The 19339-nt window shown below is 39.7% G+C and overlaps 2 protein-coding genes and 1 long non-coding RNA gene across 3 annotated transcripts in view; 1 reads left to right on the top strand and 2 right to left on the bottom strand.

Annotated features, from left to right (window-relative positions):
- LOC123958358 (type-2 angiotensin II receptor-like) overlaps positions 1 to 10255 on the bottom strand; it is a 15547-nt gene extending 5292 nt beyond the window's left edge. Inside the window, exon 1 of the mRNA XM_046031685.1 lies at positions 10098 to 10255. The gene's annotated coding sequence lies outside the window, so the exon portion shown is untranslated. The remainder of the gene's footprint in view (positions 1 to 10097) is intronic.
- LOC123958359 lies at positions 9945 to 13110 on the top strand. The gene is made up of 3 exons (XR_006822039.1): positions 9945 to 10079; positions 10906 to 11272; positions 11639 to 13110. It is a non-coding gene; the product is annotated as an uncharacterized LOC123958359 (long non-coding RNA).
- Positions 13111 to 14075: 965 nt separating this feature from the next.
- On the bottom strand, positions 14076 to 18799 carry LOC123958369 (fibrous sheath CABYR-binding protein-like). The gene is made up of 7 exons (XM_046031695.1): positions 18679 to 18799; positions 17437 to 17528; positions 17230 to 17346; positions 16376 to 16589; positions 15967 to 16260; positions 15565 to 15696; positions 14076 to 14734 (listed from the first exon to the last, which is right to left on the bottom strand). Exons 1-7 carry the CDS (start codon positions 18713 to 18715, stop codon positions 14646 to 14648), a joined length of 975 nt encoding a protein of 324 aa, XP_045887651.1. The 5' UTR covers positions 18716 to 18799; the 3' UTR covers positions 14076 to 14645.
- Between the last annotated feature and the right edge of the window lie 540 nt (positions 18800 to 19339).

Below are 19339 nucleotides of genomic sequence, written 5' to 3'. Positions count from 1 at the left end.
TATTCAGTCTCTGCCTGACACACAAGCATCAACGCAATGTGCTTGCCTCTGTTTACATGTTTCCGCTGTGTGTGTGTGTGTGTGTGTGTGTGTGTGTGCGCATTCTGCTCCATTGAGTATCTATCAGGATGTGACATGATCTAATGGCCGTGGGAAAGCTGATGGTGAGGATGACGGATGAAGGCGAGACAGTAAGCAGCAGATTCTGGAAGGCTGCAAATGAGCTTGGTTGTTGCCGCAGCAGAACTGTTAAAATGGGATAGTTGTGCATTCCAAAACGGAAACTTCATAATGCAGTGTTCATCCACTGGCATGTTGGGTATGCACAGTTGTTCTCTCTCTCTCTCTCTCTCTCTCTCTCTCTCTCTCACACACACACACACAGAGAAGCCAACGGCCTTTAGTCATGACATGCAACAACTAAAAACTGAAATTTATGGTGTCAAGCCAGCCAAAAGAAATAGAAGATGACAGAAAAAAACAGAACTATGTCTGCCTCCCACCAGTTGTTGCTGGAAAGTAGTCACAGCTATAGTTAGGCCTACTAGTTACACTTACATTTATTCATTTAGCTGACACTTTTATCCAAAGCGACTTACAATTGCTATATCAGAGGTTGCACGCCTCTGGAGCAACTACGGGTTAAGGGCCTTGCCCAGGGACACATGTAGGGTGGATGTATCACAGTGGGGAACTGAACCCAGGTCTCTCACACCAAAGCCATGTGTCTTATCCATTGCGCCATCGCCAGTTATCTTGCACTACCCCTCCCCCTAGAAATCTTGCACACTAACATTAAACATACAAAACACATGATAAGTTTATAAAACATGATGCACCCACCCAACTGCCAAACAGTAGTCACCGCCACCAGCTACAACATTAAAATCCTTCTTATATGTGCATGCATCAGGAAAAGTAATCCAATAATTTAATATACACATTAATATAATAATCTGCAGAAGGGTATTCGGCACAATGATATGCTTTTACCTTTAATACATTATGTGCATTTTGATGATAATACTTCTATCGGCTACTTTTAGTACTTCAGTTACTTCAACTTTAGCCATGTTAGCAGCAATGCCATCTGTCTGTCAATCCACTGCTTTAGCGCCATCATCAGGTCAGAATTTAAAGTAGTCCAACCCTCAGCTGTTGTGCTGTTACTATTTACCATGCTAACATGATTAGCTAAGATAGTGAACATGGTAAACCTTATGCCTACTGTATGTTAGTGTACTCTATGCACAAAGTAGTATGTTTACACTGTGTTATTACTACTTTTATTTAAGTAAAGGAGTTGACTACTTCTTCCACCACTGCTACAGGTACAATCCTCCTTGATACAGTGAAAACATTTCATTCATTCATCTACTACACATTCAGTCGATCTGACTCTCACTTGCTTCATCTCAGAACAGCTCTTGTTTTCTTTCACCTTTGTTAACATTTGGAGGGCCAGTCTGACTTTATCCTATCTTCAGACAATCAATTCGGTTGGCTTGTATGTTTTGACACATGTGGGACTTTTTCTGGCATTCATGGCATGTAAAAACATGTTAGTGTTAATTCTGCTAGCAAATTCAAAATCTGCCCCGGGGCGAGTGTTAGATGCACAAATTGAGAAAAAGAGTGATTAACAGTTTGAGAATGAGTGGGAGTGTGTGTCTGTGTCAGGGATGTTGTTACAGGCAGTGTCTGTACAGGCAGCAGATAAGGAAAACTGGACATCCATCTCCAAGCCAATTATATTTTCAGTCTGTTATTTTTTTTTCTAGATTAAAAGTATGACACTTAATTTTTTTGCTACTGCAGTTTGTCAAAAGTTTGATTCATTTCCTCTGCACTCATTAATTTTCACTCTGTTATTTGTGTGTGTGTATATATATATATACATATATACACACACGCACAATTATTGTCTGTGGCTGTTGCTGCAACCAGAATGTTATACAAAAAGTAGATCAAAGTAAATCAGTAATCTACGACAGTGTATTAGGGCCATTATACATAAAAAAAAACAACAACAAGATGTCCTCAAATCAAAACAACAAAATTGGAAGACATTGAATGACATAAATAAACATTCCCCCAAATGAATGACTGCTTGTTCCCCAAAATGACATATATGACAGGAAAGTATCAGTCCAGAAACAGACTACTAGACTGGAAGTAATGTTGTGAAATAGTCGCAATTTGGTTAGGTTTAGGTAACAAAACTACGTGGTTAGGTTTAGAAAAAGATAGTAGTTGGGGTTAAAATATGTATGTTATGTATTGTACGTCACTTTTAAAAACTCAATGTTCACTAAGTTTCTCAAATATTCCCAGGGATTATAAAGTTACAAATTCATGAGAAAAGTCTTGTGTTATTAAAGGTTCTGTACTCTATTAAAAGCAGGGTATGCAAATATTAACAGCCATCACATAAAGCAAGACCAAAAGCATGAGAAATCGGGGGAAGACCTGTGGACGGAAATGACTTAGATGTGACATATGCTTTTAACTGGCTTTGTTGCAGTCCCTCATATCTGCCTAATTGTCTGAAAGCTCCACCTCTTTTCTTGTGTCTGCACTAACTCTTTTGTATAATTAAGAAATGAAAGGAACTCACACAAGTTTTTAATCTTAAAGAATATCAGAGTCTTATTCTTGCAAATTTAGAACTTTTATGTGCGGTATGTTTCTGTTAAACAGAATGAACTGCCAACATCTGATTTTATCTACAGGCATGAGAAAAGATGATCAAATGACATGTGCAGTGAGAAGGGGGGGGGGGTGAATGTCTCAAACACACTGCAGCATCGTTGACTCTGTGGAATTCCATGGTGGGGGGGTTGAATAAACCTTTTCCTGAGACTCCTCCAGATCTGCAAACTGATTTCTCTCTTCCCTAATATTGAAAGGCGTCAATTTGCAAACTTGGCAGAATAGACATGAACTTTCCATCCCTGAGAAAATATGCTTTGTCAAGATAACAAAGTCACAGCAAAATGTAAAGACAATAAAATGATGCTTTGGTTTATTTTAGCAGTAATCAATTTAAAGACAAGAATGTACCGAGGCGGGTGAGTGTAACGGTAGCCAGTGCAGTAAGTAATGGTGTGTTCCATTTGACATGGGAAGTCGGAAATTTTTTCAAGTTTAAATTCGGAAATTTCAAAGGGAACGCCGGGAGAACTGTACTACCCCAACTTTGTGATCCAAGATAGCTGCTCTGAGTATGAATAGTTAGTGAAAGCTGTAGTTTATACCGTTTATTAGAACTTCTGTATGAACCGGCGTAATAGTAGCTAACCTGGCTAGTTGTAAACTGACCAAGCTAGGTTTTCCAACTTGTAACTGGAACACCGTCAACTCAGGTGTGACGGCATTCCCAGCTCCAACCTCCAACTTCTAAACACCAAGGTAAACCTCACTTCCTGACACCTTAAGAGATGCACTAGTGACCGATGCTAGGGCCCATAGGTTTTAGCCTCCTTGTTAGTGTGTCAGCCTCCTGTACCCGATGTCACCGGTTCGAGTCAGGACTGTGCAGTACAACTCTGAGTCAGTTACACAATGTAAATTCCAAAGCTCACGATTTATGTGCCCCCAATATATGGTCAGATCTTTAAGTCATAACACTAGCATTGTTTGCTAGCAATAATAATAATGGTAAGTATTTCAGGAGAGATAAAGTTGAGTGTCATCGGCATAGCGGTGGAAACGGACATGACGATCTGTCCAAGAGGAAGGACATACAGGATGACAGGGTTTACTCAGGGAGAGTAAGCATGATCGGTACATGAAAAGGCAATGATTTACCTTATGACCGTTTCTATGCATTTTCTTGTTATTTCTGGCCATTTGATTATGTTTACAGGTTACACTTTACAGGTGCTGGTCATATAATTAGAATATCATCAAAAAGTTGATTTATTTCAGTAATTCAATTCAAAAAGTGAAACTTGTATAATGTATACATTCATTCCACACAGACTGATATATTTCAAGTGTTCATTCCTTTTAATTTTGATGATTATAACTGACAACTAATGAAAACCCCAAAATCAGTATCTCAGAAAATTTGAATATTGTGAAAAGGTTCAATATTGAAGACACCTGGTGCCACACTCTAATCAGCTAATTAACTCAAAACACCTGCAAAGGCCTTTAAATGGTCTCTCAGTCTAGTTCTGTAGGCTACACAATCATGGGGAACACTGCTGACTAGACAGCTGTCCAAAAGACTACCATTGACACCTTGCACAAGGAGGGCAAGACACAAAAGGTCATTGCGAAAAGGCTGGCTGTTCGTACAGCTCTGTGTTGAAGCACATTAATAGAGAGGCGAAGGGAAGGAAAAGATGTGGTAGAAAAAAGTGTACAAGCAATAGGGATAACCGCACCCTGGAGAGGATTGTGAAACAAAACCCATTCAAAAATGTGGGGGAGATTCACAAAGAGTGGACTGCAGCTGGAGTCAGTGCTTCAAGAACCACCACGCACAAACGTATGCAAGACGTGGGTTTCAGCTGTCGCATTCCTTGTGTCAAGCCACTCTTGAACAAGACACAGCGTCAGAAGCGTCTCGCCTGGGCTAAAGACAAAAAGGACTGGACTGCTGTTGAGTGGTCCAAAGTTATGTTCTCTGATGAAAGTAAATATTGCATTTCCTTTGGAAATCAAGGTCCCAGAGTCTGGAGGAAGAGAGGAGAGGCACAGAATCCACGTTGCTTGAAGTCCAGTGTAAAGTTTCCACAGTCAGTGATGGTTTGGGGTGCCATGTCATCTGCTGGTGTTGGTCCACTGTGTTTTCTGAGGTCCAAGGTCAACGCAGCTGTCTACCAGGAAGTTTTAGAGCACTTCATGCTTCCTGCTGCTGACCAACTTTATGGAGATGCAGATTTCATTTTCCAACAGGACTTGGCACATGCACACAGTGCCAAAGCTACCAGTACCTGGTTTAAGGACCATGGTATCCCTGTTCTTATTTGGCCAGCAAACTTGCCTGACCTTAACCCTATAGAAAATCTATGGCGTATTGTGAAGAGGAAGATGCGATATGCCAGACCCAACAATGCAGAAGAGCTGAAGGCCACTATCAGAGCAACCTGGGTTCTCATAACACCTGAGCAGTGCCACAGAATGATTGGCTCCATGCCACGCCGCATTGCTGCAGTATTTCCGGCAAAAGGAGCCCCAGCTAAGTATTGAGTACTGTACATGCTCATACTTTTCATGTTCATACTTTTCAGGTGGCCAACATTTCTAAAAATCCTTTTTTGGAAGTAATATTCTAATTTTCGGAGATACTGAATTTGGGAATTTCATTAGTTGTCAGTTTTAATCATCACAATTAAATGAAATAAACATTTGAAATATAATGTATCAGTCTGTGTGTAATGAATGAATATAATATCCAAGTTTCACTTTTTGAATGGAATTACTGAAATAAATCAACTTTTTGATGATATTCTAATTATATGACCAGCACCTGTATTTGGATAGTCTGCCTAATCTATAGTTTATACAGTATTTGTAACATTTAAACAGCTTATTAGTTAAAATTCAACTGTTTCGCAAATAAAACTTTGATTTGACAACCCTGTGGTTAAGCTTTGATTAGGGTTAATGTTAGTGTGTTTATTATAATTTCAGATCATACTATAAAGCTTACCACTACTATAATATTAATTCCAGTTGCAAAAAATAGTAGTTTCATTTTTGTGGGGGGGGGTTTATTCATTCAATTATTGTGCAAGAAAACTGCTCCACACAGAGGTTAGTCTCTAATTTGATAACTTATCAATAATCATAACCATTCATGCAGAAAAACACGTTCAAAAGATTTGATGTAGTGCATCAACTTTTTTTTTTAATGTCCCACACCATATCGACTGTGATTGGTCAGTTCACGAAAAGCGACAAGCTACTTTATGCACATGGCAGCATGAAAGCTTCTTCCTCGTCTGTCTCCGCCGACAGAAATTAGCAGGTAGGTAAGAACAGGAACAGCTGAGCGTCACATAGTGCCAACAGAAGTTGATATGGAGAGGGCAGCGAAGAGTAGCAGCAGCTTGTGAGAAGTGCCGGTACGCAACAAAAAGTCCCGGTACCCCAAAGAGCAAAATGTAATACTGCATACCAATGAGTAGGGTACCGGTCCACTTCAAGCACTATACACAGGTAATCCAGTTTGAAGGCTCCGCTGTCACTCTAGCCGTAATATCCAAACAGATACCAGTTGTCCTTTCATATATGTAGTACACAACAGGAGTTTGTTGTCAGACACTTTCTCGCCTATTAGAAATAGAAATTGTAGAAATACAATTTGCAGTTGTTTACGGAGATGTACTGGTATCTGACAGGTATGAGTTGAGCCAGGAGAGGGTTGGTTGATGGTGTCAAAGGCGGCACTGAATCAAGGAGGATGAGGAAGGTGAGGAACCCAGAATCAGCAGAGAGAAGTATGTTTCTGTAGGGCAGATTCTGTACTGTATTTGGAACGGAAGCCTGATTTGAAAGGTTCATAGAGGTTATTTGAGTTTTAAATTGAGCAGTGACAACTTGGTCAAGGACTTTGGATAGAAAATAGAGACTGGAGATGTCCCGGTAGTTGTTGAGGGTGTCAGGGTGAAGTCCAGGTTTTTTTAATATGGGGGTTACAGCAGCAAGCTTGGTTGGTGGGAAAGTGTAGCAAAGCAAGCCCTGTGTAGGGAAGCAAGCCCTGACTAGAAAGGAGGGGAGAAGGTCAAGAGCACAGGTTGAGGACTTCATGCTGCCAACTGTGGTGGATAGGTCGGTTTCAGATATTTCGCTGAAGGATGTGAGTGAGTGGCTTAGAAATAGTGGGAGGCTGGGTTGAGGGTTGGGTAGGGTGGTGAAAGAGTAGCAGGCGGCTGATTGTGTATTTTGGTTAGGAAAAAAAGATGAGTGGTGAAGGAGTTAGAGATGTCATTGGGTTTGAGGAGTTTGTTGATGGTAGAGAAAAGTGTTTTGGGGTTGTCAGCAGTCAGATTGGATGATGAAGGAGTAGTGGAAGGAGCACGCTCTGTTGAGGGCATCTTTGTATTGTTGTTGGTAAAGTTTGTAAGCATCCAAGTGGACAGTGAGACCGGTTCTTTTTGAAAGACGTTCCAGTCGACGGCCCTTGGCTTTGAGGTGATTGATTGGTGTACCAAGTGTGTGAAGGAGACAAGTTTGGTTTTCATGGCGGCAGTTTTGTCAAGGGAGAGGAGTGCGTCATGAAATCATCCAGTAGCAGAACAGATGATGAAATGGCACAGAGTTGAATTAGAAATTTGAACAAAAATCTGAGATAAATGTAGGGTTTGGCTTGAGGGGGGCTATAAACAACAACAGTGACCAAGGGTCTAGCACGGACTTACCCAGTACCGGGGAGGATGATCAATTTTTGTGCAAAATGCAAATGAGAAATCCATGACTGATCCTAGTATTTTGTCACTCTATCCATGCTACACACCTCCGTGAAACTAGGAGGCTCAGCTAGAATCTCAAACCAACTGTTTTTATCCATACCAAACACACATCAAACACGAAGCATGATAAATGATCTTATATCACTACATAAATCGCTCTGTGAACACTGTACATGGCTGCAGTTATTGCCATCCAGCTTTCTCTTATTCATCCTACACCATTGTCCGACCACTCTAAACAAAGCTCAGCTCCAGGGGCCAGAGATGGGGACTCGAGTGCAACTTAAGTCGCACACACAGTGACTTGAGACTCGACTCGGACTCGATGTGCGGGACTCGTGAACAATGTTTATTTTTAGGAAACGTATGATGAACTTGCTGTTATTCCCCTCCCTCTGTTACCTATAACCTGCCTAAGTAACACGTAGTATCTGCTGCGCACGGCCAGACGTGAGACAACAAACACCGGCAGCTGCTCCGCCATTCATCATAAACTTTGCCTTTAAAACTTCATACAACAAGACCCAAACAAAGAAGCGCTGAACGCAAAATAGGTTAGTAACCTGAGCATTGGCCATCTAACATTAGCTTGTTTCTTGCTTCAGCTACGACCTACCGGAGGTTAGGTCCGACTGTGTTATGAAAAGATGAATGAGCGTTTGTTTGCTTGCCGTCCCGCTGGCTGCCATCACGTTAATTATTAACGGTGGCTGCAAACAGGTTACAGGTTTATTGTTGATCATGTAACGTTACAGTTTTAGTTAGGCTATAATGTTGCTCTGATTTAAGAGTCTGGGGTGTGTGTTGACTTTCAGTGGTTTATACGACTGACTCACAGTGTCAGGAACAATTCCTGTGCAATATCCCCATAACCCAGTAATTCTGCCTCTAATCAGCCACCTGTTACTGGTTACCACTTATTGTTTATTCATCATTCTCTGTTTCACAGCTGTTCATATTGTACTGTCATATTGTATATACTGTATATACCAAATCCACCTAGCTCAAGTACAACGCCTGCACATAATATATTTAATCCAGCATCCTTTGCTCCATCACTCTGTGTACATGTGTACATGTATGCATGTATGTCTATGTGCACCTGTATATCACATCCACCTCCGACATGTAGCCTACATAATTATAATAATAATGATAATAATTTTACTCCTGCATCCTTTGCACTCTGCTCATTGCATGTCTCAATATGTCTATATTGTTTTTGTTGATAGTGTGTACATATGTGTTCTCTATACTGTAGCCTGTGTCTGATTTTATTATTGTATTGTTGTATGAATAAGCACATCGTGAGCAATGTACAATCCTGAGTCAAATTCCTCGTATGTGTACACATACCTGGCAATAAAGCTGATTCTATATAAGATGTGATTATTTGTAGACGAATTGTACATTAGGCTACATTGTTGTGCTCTGTAAGTGAAAACAGGCTACAGGTTTATTGTTGATCGTGCAATGTTACAGTTTTATTTAGTCACTGGATTTGGTGTTGACTTACAGTAGTTTATAAGCTGTCATTGATTACACGTTACATGGTTGTGCTCTGTAAATGAAAAACAGGTTAGAGTTAAAGAATCCCTTATAACGAAGCAGTAAATACAACATGGCAGCTCGGCTGCAGCTGACTGCAGGGAGACAGAAAATCGCCGACAGTGTGAATGCCTGAATGAACAGGGCACAGTCTACGTTGATTTGATGTGTTCTTATGGCGTCTATGAAAATATCAGCCTTATCCTTATAGCTCGGCTGTGTGTCGGCGTGTCCTCATTAAAAGAAGAGTCCTTTTAAGAACTTCTCCTCACTGCAAAAATGAGATTAATTTAACACACTCAAAAATTAACTTCATAAAGCAATGAAACGAAAAATCCATTAATGCCATAAAATGTGCTCAAATAGTGGTGAAATTCTGAATCTCTACATTTTGACTACAGAAAACTCACCTCATTACCTGCACCCACTTCGCAAAAGGTGGGGAGGTACATAACCAGTATCTGTGATAGCCTACAAGAAAGCTACTAACCTAAAATAAATATTAAACTTAATTCCAATATCCCTACCAAACTATATGCTCATAAAATTCAGCCTACCATAAGAAAAATGAAACCCATTTATGTTAACGGCTGCGACACGCTGTGTGAAATGGACTGGGGAGCAAATATAAAACACATTTCAAAGCAGTAAGTAGGCTTACTGTAAAAACCTGTACAATGGTAGCTTACAAGGCTTTCAATCAGTCTCTGTAGGATGATACCGCTATAGCCTACAAATGTTTCTCTACATCAAGCATCAAACGAAAACAGTCTCTGGGATCTCCTACAGATGGTGATGTCATTTTCCAAGAGAGTTGACAGTAGCGGTGTTTTCATGGAGTCATCTCTTCTCTGGAACAACCTACTCCAGAGCAGGTTAGCTGCATTAAGTTACCATGGCGATCTACCCGGGTAAGAAGTGAACCACCGTCTGGTACTGAAAACCCAGGGTTAACCCCGAAGATACCTGATAAGCTCAAATCCTGCTTCGTGGTACAGGCCCCAGCTCTGATCAGCTGTGTAACTCATATCATTCAAGTCACAAAACTCACAGACTTATTAGCTGGATGATAATACCAACAAACGCACCAATATACATATACAGGTACAACATATGACTTACTTTTGCCATTTTCGCTGTTTTTCATCTAAAAACAGCTGTTGTTTTTGTATAAAAACAGCTGCGGGCCACCATCTTGGTATTGCGCAATCCATCTGAGCTCTTAGGATTCTTTTTCACCTCAAACTGTAGCTGAAGAAAAGTGTTGCTTTGGAACAGACGCTTCTTTATCATTTGATCTGCTGGCCGACCCGTAGGCAAAAACGTACAGACATCCAATATATCAACCGATTCGTCTGCTCAATACAAAGAAAAAGAGACCACAGCCTTGTAGGATGTTCTGTTCTCAAGTTGTGGGCCAGTAAAGCATGGGGGTTCTTTTGATCATAGGAATGTTCACTGTTTTTATCAATATTTCAATATTTTGGAAGCTTTATGTTATTTGAAACATGGTTGTATGGACAGAAATAGTGTTTAGAAGATAACTCCCAATAAAAGTGAACATGTAGGCTAAACAGTAAATATGGCCAAAACATGGACATTCGCCTGGTATACTTCTGAAAGTATATTAAGTTTCTTTTCATCAAATTTACAGTTATAGTTACAGTTGTATTCCAGGTGAAGATGTTCAATTACATTATAATCAACAGGATGATGGTTTTGATTGTGATATTGCTATTAAAATATAGATTTTATACCAGGCAAGCATGGAAATATCATATTTTCCTTTATTGCATCTCTATTTACTCTTTAGTAGCAAAATAAATAGGTTTACTAGCAACAATATTCCTTAGCTTCTGACCTATGCATCTAGGCCTGATGGTTGAGGAGTTATTCCATGTTATTGTATGTTTTTTTATCTGGCCAACAGAATTATTCAAGCATAGCTGAAGAAGTTACTGTGGATACATTTTATTCGACAAGCCACAACATCAGAGTCAACAGAAGCCCACTTAACGTCTGTGTTCTAAGACAACAAAGGTAAGCATTGAATAAACATTGAATCCTACATCCCTCCAAACACTGTGCCAGCAACATCTTGGCCCAGACCGGCCATCGGTCCTGAAACAACACAGCCGCATCAGCGAGGACACTTCATCCGTTCGATGACTGTTCTCAAGGAGTCACCTGAGAGCATAACCTGCTATCCCTGTCACTGCACTGTGGCCTCAGCCCTGCACATAACGCTGGAAAGCCAGTGGGAACATCTCATCTCTGCCAGCGCTTAGAACAATAGGGTAAACCACAGTTTTTGTTAGTTTTTCTTCATCATATAACGTTTTTTATTAACCATAAATTTATTCAGTTAATATACATTTAGCTATAAAGAAATGTCCTCATTTTATCTGTGTCTGTAAGAAGACAAAGGTCAATCTATCAAAAATAATTCTAGGATACTGAGATCAATTTAATAATCTAATTAATAATTCATTTGTTTTATTTGTTTTCCCTGTTAATAGGGTGGTGCCCCATACGAGTTATTAAAGTAGTGTTTCTCTTACACATGTGTGCACACAAGATGTGCATAAGCAAACACCCTTAAACTGCTTACATAATTATGTTTATATTTTTGCTGATAAATGTGTTATGTGTTTATTTGACAGTGGGGGCCTCCCTTGCTGGCCAGACCCTGGGAAGATAACCACCACAAACCATAACCCTCACAAAGTCCTCTGTGGAAAATCTGGCTCATGGGGGTGAAAGGTGTGAGGTCAGGCTTGTGAGCCCAGCTTCCTGGAAAAAATCTGAGAGCGCTCTGGACTACACGACAGAGTCCAGTCTAACACTAGTTCTCAGAACATAATTATAGCTGGTGCTTGTGTGGGATGCCGTAAGGGAGGGGGCCCATATGTATAGGGGACCCTAGAGGGAGGTGAGATGAGGCTATAATTAGCGTCAAATCTTGCAGGGGGGCTCTGAAACCTCGAACACTGGCCCTCACTTTATAGCAACAAGATGTCCATGTGAGAAGAAGAGATTGCACAGATTTCCAGCATTCCCACTCTCTCTGCTCTGTTCTACTTTGAATGAGTCAATGTGTTCCATATGGTTTCATTAATGCTGTTGGTGGGAAATGATTGCAGGACAGAGTTGTTTCTGGATGAGTTTTTATCAGAATATTTGGCAGTGCTTGTCTAAGAAACAGCACGGTCACATTGGCCCCCTGACACCTCAACTCAAACAATCCACACAAACTGAATATCCAATGCCACAGGAAGCCTGGTTCCCATATTTGTGAGTGTCTCCATGTATAACAGGAAGAAGGATGAGAAAGTATTGACGTCTAATCGATCTGACATCTTCCTCTAGACTGTAGGCTTTTCCTCTTAAACACATATGTGAGCAGCACACACACCCACACACACACAGACTCCCTAGGGAGTCAACCTCATGCAGAGTTTATGAGGTCCAAGGAGCTCCGGTTCCTCTGAGGAGCAGTAAAGAAGCTATAAAGATGTCAACAGATAGCCTGGTCCCTCGGTACAAACTGTGTGCTCACAAATAAACAAAAACATGTGGCACCAAAATGCTTTAAAGTATACATGACATCCCAGGTTTAATACACACAATTGTTTCCCAGACTTCCAGAGTTCCCCAACATAATAATTGCTGTACTTTTGTTTCTGGAAACCACGATGACTGTATCACTTGGGATCAGATTTACTAACAGTTGGACAGTTTGTACTTTACTGACCAAGGAAGCAGTTCTCATTTACATTTTTATGAGCAAGTTTCCAACTTGGTACAATTGGTTCAACTAAGTGAGTAAATTGTACCAGACTATAGCCAGGCTAGCAGCTCTGTGAGGGTGTGCATAGGCACAGTGGTGCTTCGAGCAACACGCTAACATCAGTAAACATGCTCACAATGCTGTTTAGCCGGTATAGTGCTTACCTGTTAGTTTAGCGTGTTAGCATGCTAACATTTGCTTATTAGCACAAAAAACTAAGTAGCCTACAGCTGAAGCTGACTGAAATGTAATTAGTTATAATACTGTTTATATATACTGTTAATAATTATCTGAACAAAATTAAATGGTCATTTTTCCAATAGTTGTTATGATGTGATATTTCACTAAAAAGCAAAAATGATAACCTCATGGCAATGCTGCAGGGAAGGTTCATCTCTGGAGACGATGAATGTTGTTGACAGTTCATGGCACATAAAATTATTAAATTGTTTGATTTAATATTATGCATTTATTTCTTGTTATATACACTTAATAAACATTGGTTTGTGGCTTTGGTCACTAATAAAGTCTACAACCTTTCAGTACAATACAATACCGTACTTTAAATTTTACCCCAGCTCATTACCGAGCTATTTCATAATTTCTGGGAGGTTTAAAGTTTACACCAGTCGTGGCGTGAGACAGGAACCTCCAGATGTGAGCCATAAGTGTGAGATTATTGGCAAAGTCATCTGAATATGTCTGAACAGCAGCTCAAAAGAAAGATCAGTTCACTGGGACCTTTTGAAGGACATGGATTACTAAGATGACATTTTTATTTTGCGTGATTCATTTATATGTATATTATCAAAATAGGTTAAAGTCTAATGTTCATAATGCTGAGCACAAACTGTTCCTTATGTATAAGGAAAGATCCTCAGTTGATGTATGGTGCAAACCTAAATATATCATTGAAAATAACAGTGAAAAACCTTATATGACCAAAACTTAAATTGCTTTGTACATATTTAAGTTCCACTTACCATTAGGTACAGAAACCAGTGGGTTTAATGGTTTCCCTGAAAAGAAAAGGCTATTTCAAATGAAGATTAAGTTCATCTCATTTTAAGCTGATCATTATATTATGTCCTAAGAGCTACTCTTATTAGTAAAATGTCCTTCATTTCTGGAGTTGTTTGTTTTTGGTTTGATGATTATAAAAAAAACTATTATTGTGTCAGTTATGTGCTTAACTGACAAATGTGTCACTACTAAAACTACGGTATCTTGTAACTGTGTGTGCTGAAATTACAATAAATAACACAACTAATACTGACAAGTAAACATTTAGTAGATGACATGATGCAACATGAAATTGTGAAAATATAGATTTATTTTTGATTCTGAACAACTGAAGACCATTTTTGATATAACAAAATTACAGCACTAGTCAACCGTGTAACCATTACAAGCACACGTGCAGTATTTTCACCTTACCAACGCAGTGTGCTAAATTACAATAAATAAAAGCACCATGCACTCATGGCTGTGAAAGCCGTTGCACAAAAGCCAGTAATTGTTAAATGACACATACAGCGAGAAAATTTCACAAACTGCCATCTGTGAATTAAAAGAAAGTTGTGGGTGTGTTTTTTTCTCTCCATGTTTCTGTCCTTTTACGCAAATCAACTCAGTTCTGTGTACTGGAATTCACTGCATTGCTGCTACAATGCAAATATACTTGGACCTCTTTCTGTGGAAAATAAATGATGTGTGCCAAAGAAATGAGAATGGAAATGTTTACGAAAGACTTCCTGACTCTGCTTGCTTGCAAAATGGCCTATTTACAAAGCATGATGATACAGAGCATTTGTCAATCAGGATGAGATACGAGATGGCAGTGTGGGAATGAGGCTTCTCCTGTGGCCAGCTGTGGTGTCTCAGCTGCGTGTGCTGTACAGGTCTTCATCCTCGGGGTTGGCCTGGCCGAAGTCCATTACAGCAGGGTCTGGCTTGAAACCAGTGCCCCCTGGAGGGCAGCAAGAGAAATGCATGCTCAGTCAAAAGCACAGAAATATAATATGTTAAACGGGATTTAGCTGGTCCATTACATTACAAGATAACCCTAATTAGAACCAGCCAAATCTAATGAGTACAAGGGGTCAAAGCAGCAGTGTCCTATCAGTCTTACTGTGACCATACAATACTAGTGAACTAGTGTTCAGTACAATAGGCATGGATTCGAACTAGCACAGAGACCCAAACATGCACAAAGACACACCACATCTCTTCCTAGAATTAACAAAATTCTGTGTAGGTGTTTTTCTTGGAGACTAGGGTTTATTCGAGCAAACAGATTCTGTAACTACCTTTCCAATGTATAATCCATTGTTATCGTAAGATTGTCTTTCATGTTTACAAACTGCGGGTCCTACACACCACTAAGGTTTTCAAACTGCACATATCCAATGTTAATATATTCAAAAAGGCTTGCACAACTAATTCACTCTGTTGAAATGTTGAAGATATGGATGGGTTCTCCATAGACCAATGGTAGTGTGTGTTTGGCTGAAATATGAGATGTCACAGTTATACTGAGTGCCAATATGCACCTGCATACGTCAGACATCGAATATTGAGGGCTGAAAGTGAGTGGACTGCAGCTGTTTGTTTATTGTTGAGCTGTACTTGATTGTTTTGTCATGTATTTCAGGGCTGACTTGTGACACAAGATATATTTAGGTAGAAACTGACAATAGCATTATCAAATCTCTGCTTATCTAATGTCTGTGTGCATGGGTAAGTCACTGCCTGACTCACCAAATAGTGCAGCGGTATGAGTGCAAGTGTTCACAGTACCTTTGCTGATTTCTGCTGCAGACTGTTGGGGAGGTGTCGGGGTCAGTGTCTCCTCCACAGCAGCAACTTGGGGTGGGTCAGCTAACTCAGGTTGAACAGCAGGTTCGGGCACACCAGATTCACCAACTGGCACTGTGGACAAGTCAAAACACAACTGATGCGTTTCCACCTTTATGGAAGCTTTTGTGACTTCATAGTAATATTGACAGTAACATTTACAACAAATCAGTGTACTGTAGAACTAACGCAAAAAAGGTATGAATAGCTTTCACAAACATTTACTGGATCATTATTGTGCTTAGGAGCTTTCAATAAATTAAGTAGCTGTTCCATTCCCAGTTAATCCACTTCTGTACCAACAGTGGTTTTCCAAGTAAGTATTACTAGTGCACTTTCTAGTACCTGCTGCCTCATCTGAGGCCTTTGGAGCAGGTGGTTCTTCAGAGGAAGAAACGTCCTCGACTGGAGCCGCCTCCGCCTCCACTGGCGAAGCGGCCTCCACCAGAGTAACCTCCACTGGAGAAGCCTCTACCATCTCCGGTTCTAAGCTCAACGTCGGCTTGGCTGGACTAGAGTCAGGGGAGACATCCTGTGCATTTTTTGTGTCTGAGGGCTCCTCACTTTCAACAGGAGCAGGTATTTCCCCTGAGGTTGTGGTGGTCTCAGTCTCTGCAGGCACTGAATGTGCCACTGGATCTAAACAGGAGAAAAAATTCAGCAAATCATCAGTAGAAGCCTTTGTGTTATTGTGTGTGAAACAAAAGAGATGGAGACAGAGAAAGGAGCAGACAGAGATCAATATCTATAATACCTGCGATGGTCTCTGTAGGGGTCTGGTCGGGGGATATCTCTGTGAGTGTTACTGATGACGCCTCCTCTGTTATGACAGTGACAATGTGCTCATCAGAGACAGGAACAGACAGAGCTAATTCCACCTCTGTCTCTGGGATTGTAGCACTCTGGACTGAGCTGGGCTCTGAGGCCTCCTCCACTACCGCAGACTCTGGGTTTGGCACTGTAGCTGCCTAACAACATATGGATAAAAAGAAAGATTTAAATCTGTTTTAAATCTGTAAGACTGTTTAAATTATTCTATATAAAATTATTATGAATCTTACAATTTGATTAATCACACTAAAACTTAACTTGTCAGTGACAGAAGTAACACATTTAATCTATAAAACACAATAAAGCTTTACAATTTCATTGAACATTTCAATTCTAATAGGTTAGATTTATTACACTGACTATGGTGAAAAAAAAATAATCGCTTACATTAGCATTTTACATTTCAGGCATTTAGCTGACACTACGCAGTGACGCACAGTGAGTTTAACAGCAGTAAAAGCTTTAAGTTCTAGATCACAAGTGACTCCAAGTGACTACATATGATGTGCAAAGAGCACTGTAACTTTTACATCATAATAGGGCAAAGTGCTAGGAAATGAAATGTACTTAAACCTATTGAGAGGTAAAAAGGGACTTTTTTGAGCAAGTAAAAAGTGAAGGGCGGAAATGATTCACAGGGAAAGTTATCAATATGTGGGTTAAGCCATTGTCTTGGTTTTAGTCACACAGTAAAACAGTACTTTCAGAAACAAACTGGTTACATCCATACATAATGGTCATAATAAATCTATTCAGTAATTCAGTCTGACTGTTAACCTGCAGGTGTGCAGCAGCAATCTCTTTGGCAACAGGCTCCTGGGACTTGTAGGTGAGCAGCGAAGACACTGCGGCGCTGCTCCACCGCCCTGCAGCATACACCTTCTTACCCGTCACCTAGGGAGGTAAAAGACAATAGTAGTGTTAAACGCTGAAAATAATGACTTTGTATAACCAAGAGGTCAGCATTTGAAAAGGTTTGGTTACCTTTAACACAGCCACAGTCTGGGACGGATAGCACACGGAAGCTCCTGCACTCATCAGGCCCAGCGGAAGGGCTATCCTCTTGAAACGAGAGCCTTAAATAATGTTTGCGATAAAGAATGGCAATCAATCTAACTTGGCACAGACTAAATCCTGGCGCCCAACTTCATCTTGGACTGCTGTATTTAGAAAGATCACATACCCCTGGCTTATTAGCTTATTTAGACTGACATAGTGGCGCCGGTTAGACTCGTGTTGGTGGTTCACGACGCTCTTCCCAATCAAGTTTGAACACAGGCCAGACATTGACTAGATTTAGTGAACAGGTGTCTTTACTAGGAATGAACTCATTCAAAACTGAAACAGAAACTTAATGTCACTTGTTTGTAATGTGTTCTACCTGTGGTTTAGCAGCCAGGGGACTGCAATTGAAGTGGCAAACTGTGGTCTGCGAATGCTGGTAAACAGTGACAGCTGCCTCTTATGACTGGATCAAACTTGTGTTACATGTGCTTCAAGTAATCAACTGTAAATTCAAGAGTATCATATATAACACCTAGGTACATAATTGTGAATGTCTAAATAAAGTATCTGTCAGTCTATCCATCTATATGAAAGGGGTGTTATTTAAAAAATTATTAAATAACCAAAAATTGTTATTTCCACACGTCCAAATTCAGGGTGGCATGAAAATAGATAAGTCTAAAATATAACACTTTAAACATAAACACACATTGAAATACTACATATTATCACTACATAGATTTCCTGCTGGGAAACTTTACAATAGTACAAAAGGAAATATTAGATGGTTACATCGTTATCATTATTGATGTTTAACATTCTGCAGGGCTGGATGTAGAACCTGAATACATTGTTCAGGTTATGACTGTTTGAATGAAGATCATACTAAACAGTTAAGAATTTAGATTTTTTTTATTCATTTGATTTTGTTAAATGAAAATGAAATTTCTTTTGGAAAACCAGCTTTTACACAGCAACTAAGGGATACTGAAAATGTACTGTTGTGAAATCAGTAATAAAACTGGAGGTATATCAGCTGGCATATTGCGAATCGAAAAATGTGAATGAAAGTTGATTGATGTGCTAAACATTGTGAGACGACATTTGCCTGTGGTTTGTTTTTATATACGGTAATCATTTTCCATGCACTAATAAATGACAAAATAACTGTTCCCAGCAGGCCTACAGTGTGTGTGATATAGTGACTGGGGATCGAGTTACCTTTTCGTGCCAAGAACATGCCAAGCAGGCCAGCCATGTTGATGGTGCCAAATCTGGGTAGAAAACCCGGTGGAGGGTCTTTCAAGTAATAGTAAACATCTGGGAAACACAGGAACGCAGTCTACATGACAAATATTTCTTAGTTGTGAACTGGTGTCTGGCTCATATTGTGATTATTTACAACACTAGCAGCAGTAAGAATATTGTTAAATAGTAATAATTACCGTAATAGTATGTGCAGAAGTATGACTAATGGATAGAATGATACACTAACGCTTTTCTTACATATTGTCTGATGTTGGGGACATAACATACCCAGTACAAATGCCACAGAGAAACACGCACAGTCACAAAAAAAAACAGTGTGCTGTTTTATAATGAAATTTTACATACAGCAGAAAGATATATTTTAATAAGGCCATAAATAGATACACATTGTGTGATTTGTTTTTAGGGTGCCAGTACAATCTCATGAGTTTAAGGCAACAAGAGTTTATGTACAAAAAACCCTTCATATGTAATATCAGAAATGTACCACACAATTCTGAATATAAGTGCTATATAAGGAAGGCAAGGGATTTAAGTTTAGAATTTCAGGGATGGAGATTATTTGTTTTATATATATATATATATATATATATATATATATATATATATATAT

The sequence above is a fragment of the Micropterus dolomieu genome, linkage group LG19 (assembly GCF_021292245.1).
Source record: "Micropterus dolomieu isolate WLL.071019.BEF.003 ecotype Adirondacks linkage group LG19, ASM2129224v1, whole genome shotgun sequence".
Taxonomy (NCBI): domain Eukaryota; kingdom Metazoa; phylum Chordata; class Actinopteri; order Centrarchiformes; family Centrarchidae; genus Micropterus; species Micropterus dolomieu.
This window is presented reverse-complemented; position numbering and strand designations above follow the sequence as displayed.

What these genes read in the sequence shown, in the direction of transcription:
- LOC123958369 (XM_046031695.1), bottom strand. Translation starts at nt 18,715, where the DNA reads ATGGCTGGCCTGCTTGGCATGTTCTTGGCACGAAAAG. An exon ending in CCCTACAGAGACCATCGCAG is followed by an intron (nt 16,261 to 16,375) that starts GTATTATAGATA and finishes TCTCCTGTTTAG; the next exon opens with ATCCAGTGGCACATTCAGTG. An exon ending in TGCAGCAGAAATCAGCAAAG is followed by an intron (nt 14,735 to 15,564) that starts GTACTGTGAACA and finishes GCTGCCCTCCAG; the next exon opens with GGGGCACTGGTTTCAAGCCA.